Genomic DNA, 12,890 nt, shown 5'->3' with positions numbered 1-12,890 from the left:
CTGAGTCTTTTTATCCTCTGTTATATTCCCTTTCTTCTCCACCCTGATCTCTTCTGTTTTTCCTCTCTTCCCCCTTTCTTCTCCACCCTGATCTCTTCTGTTTTTCCTCTCTTCCTGCAGCATTAGTTTGCTTCCTGTGACCTCTTAGGTTCAACCTGTAATGTATATTTCCTGGTTCTGATCTTCTATCCATTTTCTCAATTTCCATGAAATAATATGATTTTGTTCTTTGATACTGCTAGAGAGAGAGAGAGAGAGAGAGAGAGAGAGAGAGAGAGAATTTGCTGGTTTCATAATTTGGCTATTTAAGAGTGATGTAAACAGCTAGGGTGGTGGGTATCTATATTGTACCTGTTTGTTTTTTGTTTTTGAGAAACTTCATCTGACTTCCAGAATAGTTGGGTTAAACTGAATTATAAGATACAGGGTATTACTTGATTTTAATTATTCTGACTAGGATAAGATTGAGTCTCCATGTAGTTTAATTTTTTATTTTTCTGATGGCTAAATATGGTGAACATGTTTTCCTGTATTTACTAACCATTTGTTCTTCTTTTTTAGCATGTCTCCTAAGTAAATTTGCTCTTTTATTGATTTGATTGTTTTTAATGGTGTTTAAAATTTTTAATTCTTTGTATGCCCTAGATAATAACTCCTTTCTGGTTTAATAGCTGACAAATACTTTCTCTCATGTCTCTTAATTATCAGTTTTTTGTTTTATGCAGCTTGTTTTGGAGACAAGGTCCTACTATGCAGTCTTGGCTGGCCTGGAATTCACTAAATAGACCATAGTGGTATCAAACTCATAAAGAGCCACATGCCTCTGCCTCCTGAGTGCTTGGATTAAAGGGTTGTATCATTGGGACTGGCATGTGCAAGATTTTTACTTGGTGAAATCTCATTTGTCAGTCCTTGCTTTTATTTCCTGAGCTATTGAAGTCCTATACAGAGTTCTTGTGTTTGTGTTCACATTTTAAAAGTTTCTCTTGTGTGTTTCTCTAGCATGTTGAGGAGTTGGATCCAATTGACTTAATCTTTATATTGGGGAGGAATGGCATTCTACTTTCAGTATTGTATTTTCGGGCATAACAGTTTGCTAGTCACAATTATTGAAGTTGTGTTTCCAATATGTGATTTAGATACTTTGGCTAAGTAGCTCATCATAAAGCTGTGTGGGCTTTATGGGTTTTCTGCTCTAATTCTACACACTCATATGCTGGAATTGGAGCCAACGTCATGCTGCTTCAGTTATTGTAGCTCTGTTGGATAATTTGAAATAGGGTATTGAAATAATCCTAGAATTTTATTGCTCAGGATTGCTATTCAGGGTATTTTATACTCCAATACATATTTTAGTTTTGTTTATTCTATATCTATGAAAAACATCATTTTATTTTGATAGAGATTATACCAAATCTGTGGGACACTTTGGTAAATGACATTTTTAAAAATGTTGATCCTGCACAGTCATGGATATAGGAATGTGACTATTTTGGTGTGTCATCTTTATTTTCTCTCTTTGTTATTTTATAGTTTTCTATGTAGAGGCCTTTCATCACCATTGTAAGAATAGCTGTTCTGTTCTCTGAGTCTATTGTAAATGGTTTGTTTCCTCGGTTTCTTTCTCAGCAGGTTCATGATGGGTAAACAAGAAAAACATCTGGGTTGTGTTTATTGACTTTGTATCCTGCTGTAATGCTTAATTTTTTTCAACCTGAAAGTCTTTCAGTGATCTTTAGAGTCTTAGAGGATCCTATTGTCTGAAAAGAAGGTCACATTTGACTTCTCCCTCACCTGATTTTTATCCCTTATTATTTTCTCTTGTCTTGTTGCTCTGGCTAAAGTATCAGTACTAAATTAAATTAGGGGCAGTAAGAGTAGACATCCTTGTCCTATTTCTGATTTTAAAAACCATAGTGGCTATGAATTTTTGGTGTGTGTGTGTGTGTGTGTGTGTGTGTGTGTGTGTGTGTGTGTTTGTGTGTATTCTTTAGTCTGTTGAGGTGTGAGCCTTAAATTATCTAGGTTTTCTTCAGGGCACTTATCATGAAAGAATTCTAACTTTTGCCAAGTCTTTTCAGTGTCTATTAAGATGGTTATGTAATTATTGTTTGTGGCTTTATTTGTATTTGTTGATTTATTTGCATTTAATTGTCCTTGTATCCCTGAATTTAAACCAATAAACCAATTTGATCATAGTGTATGATCCTTTTATGTGTTATTAAATTGAACTTGAAAATAATTTACAGAAGAACTTTACATCTATGTTCATCTCTTTCTTCCTACCTCTCTCTCTCTCTCTCTCTCTCTCTCTCTCTCTCTCTCTCTCTCTCTCTCTGTGTGTGTGTGTGTGTGTGTGTGTGTGTGTGTGTGTGTGTTTCTGTGTCCTAATCAAGTTTTGGGATCAGGATAATACTTGTTTTATTGAATACATTTTAAAACATTTAAAATTTTATTTTATGCAATAATTTTTTTGAAAACTTATATTGGACCTTTAAAGTCTGTCAGATCTAGGGCATTTCATATTGGAGACTTTCTGTTGTTGCATTAAATTCCATTTTCATGTTTTGATAATCTTTTGTTTCAAGTTCAGTATGTAATATAAGCCTAGAAATTTATCAATTATCATTTCCTTTGTGGATAATCTCATACATGTTTGCAATGTATTGCAATTATATTGATCTCCCTATTACCTCTCCATCCTTTATTCTTTCATTCTCCTGATACCTTCTGAAATAGTTCTCTTCTACTTTCATGTCAGTGTGTGTGTGTGTGTGTGTGTGTGTGTGTGTAGCCACAGCTTCTGTGGATTCATTATTGCAACATCCATATGATAGTCTAAAGACCGTATTTCATTACACTCCTTGCCCTGTCCTCTAGCTCCTAAAGTGTTTTCTCCTCCTCTACTGTAATACTCCCTGGGCCCTAGAGGAGTTTGACATAGATACATATTTAGCACCCATCAAGTACTCAACAGTCACTTATTTTCAAAACCTTACCCATCCACAAGTATCTATATTAACCACTATTGGTTAATTAATCTTTGACCAAGGCTAGAACATCACTAGTCCATGTGTACAATTATAAATACTTAGATTGCACAGTAACTACATGTCTATTTGGAAAAGCATCAGTAATGGAATATCCTCTAGGGCCTATAGTGTACTTAGACATAAGATTTTGCCTAGGTTCACAGTACCATGTATTCCTTCCTGTCTAGACTTTTGCAGTATCCTTATTTTATAAGTTATATTATACATTTGTATATCATATATATATATATATATACATTTATAAGATGTATATATATAACCATTTATGATATATGTATTCATAAATATAATATATTTCATATATTTAGCATATAAAATAAAATATATTGTTTTTAAGTAGATTTTTTCACTTGTACTCCTAAAGCATCTCACTTGTTTCTCATCTCATTGAAAATTATAGCTATATGTTGAAAAGATATCTAATTTCATCATGTATGTTTTTTCTCTTCCTTGCTTTCATCCCCTTTCCTATTTAAAAAATAGAGGCATTTATTTTTCTCAAGGCTCTCAAGACTCTTGCTGTCCCCTTGTATGAGTGTTGCATGAACAGCTGTAGGCTTGCTTCCTCACCAATATTCCAGATTTTCCTTCCCCATCCATTTTCTCTAACAATAGATTGCACCAACCTGTTTATTACTGAGTTTTATGAAAATTTTGCCTTTATTATGTGGGATAGTTATTTTCCTTATGCAGAGTAAAGTGTTTTGCTATTTAATTGTCCTTAAAAGGACAGTTTTGGACAGGGGTAGGCAATGATTGTATCCGATCATAGGTGGGTTCCAAAGCATGAGATGCATGGAGAATTGTCTATTCATAGTCTGTATTAGATATATCACAGGATTCTTTTAAAACCATATTGTAGTAATAAGTTTTTAATAGGAGCATTTTTGTTTTCAATTTATTTTACTGATAAATAAACATAAATTTATAGTTATTAAAATATATGCATGATAATGCCATGAACCATTGTTGTTTAAAGTGCAGCAATCTTGAAGAGCAAATGCTTTTTGGTTGTTTATGCATTTGCTTTCCTTTAGAATATTTAACTCCTTCTGTTCATTTACATGGACTTCTTTTTTATTTCATAGTTAGTTCATTTGCAAATCTTTTCTCCCTGTTATATATTATATTTTAAATAGTTAATGAATATTAACTATTAATGAAGTTCACAGCTCAATTATTTCAAACTTATCTTAACTTCAAGCATATAATCACTTGAAGGCATGATAAAATCTGAAATGAAATTATTACAAAAGTAGAGAACATACTCTAAAATAGGGGATACAGTATAAATGAATTTAAAAATTAAAACAATAACTGCCTAGTCAAAGCCTGACCTCAATGAACATAATCCACCACACTGGAATACTCAACTTTTATTCTTCATGCAACTTTCAAGAAGCTCAGGAAAGCTAGAGGACTAGTCTCTCTCTTTCTCTCTCTCTCTCTCTCTCTCTCTCTCTCTCTCATATATACATGTGAGGGGATTACAGTGTGTGTGTGTGTGTGTTTGTGTGATGTATATACATGCATATGTTAAATATACATCTGGGTGTGTACATATATGTATGCAGGTTAGAGATCATTGTCAGGTGTCTTTCTTGGTTGTTCTCCACCTTATATTTTTGTGACAGGATCTCTTTCTCTTTCTGAAGTTCCACCTATTGTTTTAGCTGCTCTGGCTGACCAGTGCCTTAAAGGGATGCACCTGTCTCCCACACCCTCCTTTTAGGATTGAGGTTACAGTTACTTACTTCTTTTCACAAATTTGTATGTAGATGCTAAGCTTCAGACTCAGGCCCTTTATGTGACAGGCACTTTACTTGCTGATCCATCTATCCAGTCCTTACAAGAAAAAAAAACCTTAAATAAATATTGAATCAATCTTTTAGACTTATTTGTTTATGTAGTTTAACACCTGGCATGTTGTAACTGTTAAGAACTGTTATTTTAAGTAATATTTTACTGATATTTGAGAATTTCATATACATTTATCCTATTCACTAACTCTCTTTCCCCACAGTTCCTTCCAGATCTACTCCAACTCCACTACCCACTTGACTTTGTGAACATTCTTAAAAACATTGAGTGCAGCTTCTTTTGCCCAACTTCTCTTGGTTGTGGGGCTTGCCCTGGAGTGCAGCCAATATACAAGGGTTCACACTGTGAAAGAAAACTATTTCTCCATGTCCCAGGAGCTTTCAAGTCCCCAAAAGTTCTTCAGCTAGTGGTGTATTCTGTGTCCACCTTCACCACTCTGCGCTGAGATTTTGTCTAACTAGAGTGTGCACAGGTCTTGTGCATGCTGTCAAAATCACTGTGAGTTCATTCGTGCATCTGCACTGTAGTGTCCAGAAGACACTGTTTTCTTAATAATACCTACCACCTTGGGCTCTTATAATTTTTCTGTCCCCTCTTCCCAGAAGCCTTAAGGGGCAGGTACATGGTATAATCATCTCATGTAGGCTTAAAGCACTCCAAGGACTCTTACTCTCCGCATGCTGACCAGTTCTCTGGTCTCTGTTCATTCACATCTATTACCAAAAGAGGAGACTGGACTCTCGCAAGTTGTCTTCTGATTGCTATATGCAGGCAGCACGTGCCACCTTATCCCCTCACACGGTGAAATTCCATAAAACATTTTAAAAGTACAATGATATCTCTGGGGGATTTCTTGGGATTTAAGTAAGATGGCAGGTGTTTCAAGATGTTTTCAACACAGAATCAATGGCTGTTGCCTCAGGTATTTGTGATCTACAGTGGTAGCATTTGAATGAGCAATAGATCCTTTTATTAATAGATCCTTTTTATTAACTTTAATTTTAAATTTATTTTATTTCAATTTTTATGTATATAGGTACTTTTCCTGCAGGAATGTTTATGCACCACATGTTTTCCTGGTACCAAGGGATGCCAGAAGAGTGGGTTAGGTCCCCTGAAATAGGGCTAACAGACTCGTGAGCCTCCATATGGGTGCTAGGAATCAGCCCAAGGTCCTTGGGAAGAGCAGCAAAGTTCTTAACCCTTGAGTCATCATATTTCTTGTCCCAGATCCTAACTTTTCAAAACCATTGTTCACAAGCACTGCCTACCATTTTCTAAACTCAACATGGGCATCTGCCTATGTGGCTACGATGAAAGCATGTGTGTTCAACATCATTGTACATTAGGGCATATTTTCCCCTATGGTTTTTTAAAATTCTGTGTGATGCCCAAATTATTAATTCAAAATTGTCTTTTATTATATTTTGTGATTATTCCTTTCATTAAACTGAAATGGCATCAGTCAAACCACCAAAGAATTTCTAGATAGTGAATCCAAAATGAGAAAGCGTCTGAGTCTGGATATTTACTGTCAAAGGTGTTCTTGGATTCCACACCTATTCTTCTTCTTACCCAGCAAATGGCTGCAAAACTGACAGTGATGAACCTATTTGTCATCCCTCCAAGTATCTCCTAACACCCTCTCCCCAGAGGCAACAAATGTAATTGTAATTAACATAATTAATATAGGCCACTCAGGTAATTTTTCTCACAATAATTAAAAGCTATTGCAGAGTCATTAGCTTTCTATCCATAGCCACAGAAAAGACAAGCATAAGTTTCAGAATTTGTGTGTCAACAGGCCTTCTGTTAAAAATGGAACTGCTCCTAGCACAAAGCTGCCTGCAAGTGAACTCTGAGTAAATGGTGACTGCAGTATTGTTTGTGCATGCATTGCTTAGAGTGGAGATAATTGAGGAAGTCAATAATGCTCCAGAAGCAGTGACAAATCCTTGAACCTCACTTATTCAAATACACCAAGAGTATTGCATTTCTCAGTCAGAAATGGTTATGACATGCATAATTGTCTATGGTTATTCCAGTAAGGTATATGTGCTATTAATGGCTAGCCTTGAGACTAATTTCATTATGACATTATAAATAATTAAAATTTTTAAATGTGCATAAGAACTTGGGAATGAGAAATGGTAGAAAAGCACATTTGAGTTTTAATAACATTTTCTATTAAAATTGCTTCTTTTAAAATTATTTTTCTTTGATACATTAAAAATTGTATATACTCATGTGGTGCAATTCATTGTTTAATACATATGCATTGAATGGTATTAAAATACTGGAAATCACTTCTCTCTCCTTAAATATTTTCATTTCTTGTGGTAAGAGTATTCAAAACTCGTTTTTGTCTTTTTAAAATGTGGAGCAATAGCTGACCAAGACTTCTTGCCCTATCCCACTCATAGCTTATAAAACAATGGCCAACCTACACCCATTGCTTCCTTCTCTTCTATTTGTAGTAGTCATCTTCTACTCTTAACTTCTGTGAGATCAATACTGTTGAAGGAGGGGATATGACACATTATCAGGGTGAAGTAGCAAATGTTAATAATTCCTTAAGCAATGTGGCTGAGCGATGGTGTGTCTCAGAAAAAAAATGCTTGGGAAAATTGAAATTCTGAAACTCTGCCTCTTCTCTGTTTCCAGTATGCAAAGCATGTCCTGTTTTCAGGCTAGGAAAGACCTTTTTACTCTGTGATTCTGTACCTAAAGGGGCACAATGAGGCCATAACCAATTGAGCATTGCTTACCCAAAGCAGGGGACTCTGTGGAAGCTGTCTAAGAAAGTCTTATTTCTCTTCTTCAGTTGCTGATTGTGACTTTGAAGCAAACAGCTGTGGGTGGTTTGAAGCTAGTGACGGTGACCATTTTGACTGGGTATGGAGCTCCCAAAGCAGTCTTTCTGCTGATTTTGAGCAACAAGCCCCACCTGGAGATCACACTCATGGTACAGCTCGAGGTAAAACTCTAGAGATGCTTTACACACTTCTATAGACTGCTGCTTGGACCTCAGAGGAGGAAGACCACAGCATATAGGATGGCACTGACAATCAGTTGTGCTGTCTGCAAGAAATGGTTTCTTTATGGGTGATAGTATTGGAACTGATATATTTTTGCCTGCATAAACTGAAATTATCAAAGGCTATTGACATCATCTAAATGTAGATGTAAATACAAAAACAAATTTTGCTATCAGTATTGATTTTTCATTGTATAATTTTAATTTTAATGGGACATGAAACTTACTTGGCATAGTGTTAAGAGACAAACTCTTGTTGTTTCACAGAATTCGTAGGTAAAATTAATGCTTTGTTTTTTTTTAAATCCCCTACAGGGCGTTTCATGTTCATTTTGAAGAACAGCAGCAGCTTGTTTCAAACTGCTAAACTTCGGAGCCCCACATTCAGCCAGACAGGGCCTGGGTGCACACTGTCTTTCTGGTAAGTATTAGATGGTACTAAATTATCCTAGTAGGATGATGGTGCAGACATATCCCTGAACTTGATAGATATTCAAGGGTTACCCTTGATTAAACTTTATAGTGACTACTGCATTAAATTAAAATAATTTCAATGTCAGAGTGTATTATCAGCATTGATTATTTTATTTAAGATGAAAGGAGGGTTTCCCTTTTGCCATTGGATTTTAATTTAATTTGGAGTCTCCCTGTGTTTTGTAAGAGGCTTCCTGAGTTGTGAAAGCCATTCAGTGTGTATCTCAGCAGATAAATTCTTACAAATGGGCAGCTACAGTTACTGTAGGAATGAAATATGTCCATTACCATAATTAAATAGTAATTGGTGTAAATGGAAGTTCAAAGTTGTACAAATTTCAACTGTCTAGTCATTTCTTATGTTGATTTTCTTTCAGGTTTTATAACTATGGACTGTCAGTGGGGGCAGCTGAGTTGCAGCTACATCTAGAATATTCCAAGGATACCACAGCCCTCTGGAGAGTGTTATATAACCAAGGCCACCAGTGGTCAGAGGCAACTGTCCAGCTAGGACGCCTCACTCAGCCCTTCTACCTGTCACTAGAGAAAGTCAGTCTGGCAGTTTATAGTGGGGTGTCTGCTCTTGATGACATTCATTTTGAAAACTGTGCTCTTCCTCCTCCTGTTGAGAGTTGTGATGAGCCAGATCACTTCTGGTGTAGACAGACCAAGGCTTGTGTGGGAAGGCATCAGCTCTGTGACCTGGTGGATGATTGTGGAGATCGCACAGATGAGATTGGCTGTGGTAAGTTATTTGGGGTTGATTTGTTTTCTCCAGAGAAAGGGTGCTATGTACTTCCTCTCATATACTTTGGAAGTATTGATCTTAATTAGTTCACTACTTTTTAGGAATTTAGCTAGTGACTCAAATATAATTGAAAAATTGATGAATACTGTGTGGTCAATTGATCAAATTAACCAAACATATCAGTCTTTTTATTGGTAAGGATTTTTAGTTTTTTCATTTATGCTTCTATGTTACATAAATGAATGATTATGCATATCATAGTGTATTAGTGGAGGTCAGAGTGCAACTTTCATGCATCAGTTCTCCCCTTCTGCTATGTGGGTGCTGAGATCAAATTCAAGTTATCAGCCACAGTGGCAAGTGCATTTCCTGGCTGAACTGACTTGGCAGCCTCTTTGGTTTGTTTGCTTGTTTGTCTGTTCAGGAGCAGTGAAGTTCCAAGGCTCAGATTTGTTTATCAGGTTTCAAACTGCAAAAAGTTTGTGTTATCTTCTGATGGTCTGGCCTGCAGTTTATTGAACCAGGCTCCCACAGATGATGTGCTTGCATCTGAAAATGAATTAGCCACTAGCCATATTATTTTGTTTTCAAAAGTCTGTTACAAAACTGTTTACATCATTCTTAGACTCCTATCATGTCTCAAGATAATTTATAAATATCAAACATGTGTTTCATAAATTAGAAAAATCATTAGAAACCAAAATGAAACCATGGACTGTTCTGTACCCTCACAGGAAACATGCAGATAGCAATTTCCATTTAAGTCACTGTGGAAAGCTTTGCATGTATATGACCTTTCATATACATGTTAATAAAAAATATATTTAAGTCCAAATTTCCATCTAGCTCATGAAAGTTATACAACTTCTATTTGATTGGATAGAGTTAACATTGATTTTTGGTTGTAGTAATCTCATGATATATAACTTGTTTTAAAATCTAATTTAGTCTTTTGCAAATTTGGAAAGTTATTTCTAGCTTTTTGAGTTTTTCTAAATTGCCTTCAAATATCCTAATATTAGTATAATTAAGTATGGTATATCATAGTGTAAATAAATATAATCATAATATTAACATATTCTTCACTGTTCAATGATGCAGAGAAATAATAGTGGCATCCGTGGAGACATTACCTTATTGAATATAGTATGCATTGCACATCCCAACATTCATGCTCTGTTTCCTTTAGGGTGCTTGGAGATGTGGTCCTCCACTGAATGGTGGAGTTCCCCGTATTCTCCTTTGGAACGAAGATTGAATGTGGAGTCAGTGTGCCAACAGTCAGTGTAAAAACTTGTTGGCTTTAGTGTCAGTTTTACGTCAAAAACTCAGCAATTTGACAATCCCCTTCTGCTTCACAGCCAAAGACTGACACCTGGGGAGTACCTGGAAAGTCCCCAGTTCACATCACAGCTGGCTTGATTAGTCATGATTGAGGGGCCATCAGATGAAAGCCCGTCTTGCCGCTGTCATCTGCTCACTGACTCCTTTCATTATGTCTGAGCTTCTCTTCAGGGCTGTACATTCAGATGGCTTGTTCCTGCCTAGCTGCTTTGTTTCAACCGCACTTCTATTTATTGTTCAGGGTGCTGGCTCACCTTTGGCACCGAGAACCATCACCAAGATGAATAGTTAGAAGAGAGCTGATATTTATATTTTAACTATTAATATGTAAATGGAGCTAAGATGTGAAACTCGCTATAAATTCTAACTCTTTTCTCCTCAGCCCAGTACCCACAAATGTATATTTTCATCCCATTTTTTCCAAAGCAAATATCGGGCATCAACAAGATCATTGTGTTTTGAAAAATGAACATATTCTAATACTAACCTAAATATAGAGTATTTGATTGATGAGGTCCTTGTAGATTATTTTTAAGTTTGACTGAATGATGTCAGAAGTTTAAAAGCCCAAACTCCCTATGTGTAACGTAAAGGGAATATAAATTAGTGCAGTTACTATGGAAATCAGCATGGAGATTTGTCAACATACCCCAAAATAGAGCTGTCACATGATTCAGCTACACTGCTACTGGGTATGTAACTGAGGGAGTCTAAGATAGTATCTAATTGCCATTGTTATACATTTGACTATGTTTAGTCATGAGAGGCAACTTAGGGAGTCAGACTCACAATACTCATCAATGGAATAAATGGACATATTAAATGTTGTGTGTATAGCCAATCGTCTATTGTTCAGGCACAAAGAAAAACAAACTCATGTTGTATACAGAAAAATTATATAACTAAAGGCCATCATATTGAATGAAATAAGCTAGACTTAGAATGGCAAGTATGCCATCCTTTCTGCCACATGTAAAATCTAATGGAAAATAGAAAAACGTGGTTTAGAGAAATGGTATAGCAGTAAAGAGCACTTACTGCTATTACATAGGACTTGGGTTCAGTTCCCCGTACCACATGACACCTCACCGCTCTTTGTAACTCTAGTTACAGAGGATTGAATACGTTTTCTAAACTCTACAGGCTACTGCATGAATGTGGTGCAGGTAGGTACACTTGGGCCCACAAATACACATAGACCAATATTAAAAATAAATAAGTGGCATGTGATGGGGACTAATAGAAAAGAAGAAAAAAAAATCAGGGAGAGAGTAAGCTTTTCAATTTCTATGGTAAGATACCATGACCAAGACAACTTATATAAGAAAGAGTTTATTGTGTGCTTACAGCTTCAGATGAGAGTTCATGACAATCCTGGTGGGGAGCATGGGAGCAGTCAGGTAGTGATGGCACTGGAGCATATGTGAGTCCTAGCATACTTTTACCTATAAGAAGGAGTATGTGCAAGCTAACTATGGATGGAATGAATCTTTTGAAACCTCGAAGCTTCCAACCCCTCCAATGACATACCTCCTCCAACAAGACCATGCATCCTAATCCTTCTCAAAGAGTTCCATCAGCTAGGGACCAAGAATCCAAATATATGAGCCTATATTCTCAGTCTCATTTAAAGCATCGCAATCCACCCCATGACCGGAACAGGCTTGTGGTCCCATCATAATATAAAGTGCATTTAGTCCAACTTCAATATTCCCCGTAGTCTTCCACAGAACCAATGCAATTTAAAAGTCCAAAGTCTCTTTGAGGCTCTAGGAACACTTTTAATTGTAACTAATCCCTTGTAAAGTCAAACAGCAAACCATACACCTCTAACATGCAATGGTCCAGAATACAAGTTATCATTCTAAAAGCAAGGAATGGGGTCATAATGAGGATATACTGGGTCAAAGCAAAAATGAAGCCCAGCAGGACAAACTCCAAATCTTGTAGTGCTATGTCTGTTATCAAAGGGCTTAGATGGCTCTGCAATTCCACCTTTGCTGACTACAACACACCTCTCTATCTTGGGCTAGTTCCACTCCTTATCTGCTGCTCTCCTGGGCTGACATTTTCTGCCTCTGGCACCTCTTACATCTGGGGGTCTTGAACCCAAATTAAGCTTCACTTTTACAACTTCACTGTCCAGGCCTCTGTTCAGGGACTTCCCTACACCATACCTGGTCGCAGTAGCTTTCTTTAATTGTGGAGGAAGATTCACAACACCTTTACTCGTACTCTAAAGCCTGAACCACATGGCCAATGCTGCTAAATTGGGCTGCTTGCTTGGAATTCAACCTGATCCTATCTCTGAATTAGAATTGTATAAAATTTCCTTTGTTGCATAAAGTTTCCTTTTTATGAGTTGGAAGGTTAGCTGTATGGGGTCTTGTCCTGAAGGAATGACTCCCTTTAT

General features: G+C 36.5%; 1 protein-coding gene across 1 annotated transcript in view; it reads left to right on the top strand.

Moving 5' to 3' along the window:
* Malrd1 (MAM and LDL receptor class A domain containing 1) overlaps nucleotides 1-12,890 on the top strand; it is a 608,177-nt gene that overhangs the window by 129,982 nt on the left and 465,305 nt on the right. The window contains exons 14-16 of the mRNA XM_035442808.1: nucleotides 7,699-7,851; nucleotides 8,227-8,332; nucleotides 8,763-9,130. Coding sequence (XP_035298699.1) covers nucleotides 7,699-7,851; nucleotides 8,227-8,332; nucleotides 8,763-9,130 — 627 coding nt within the window. The remainder of the gene's footprint in view (nucleotides 1-7,698; nucleotides 7,852-8,226; nucleotides 8,333-8,762; nucleotides 9,131-12,890) is intronic.

The sequence above is a fragment of the Cricetulus griseus genome, chromosome 3 (genome assembly GCF_003668045.3).
Source record: "Cricetulus griseus strain 17A/GY chromosome 3, alternate assembly CriGri-PICRH-1.0, whole genome shotgun sequence".
Classification (NCBI taxonomy): domain Eukaryota; kingdom Metazoa; phylum Chordata; class Mammalia; order Rodentia; family Cricetidae; genus Cricetulus; species Cricetulus griseus.
The sequence above is the reverse complement of the archived record's forward strand: the minus strand, read 5'-3'. Positions and strand labels throughout refer to the sequence as shown.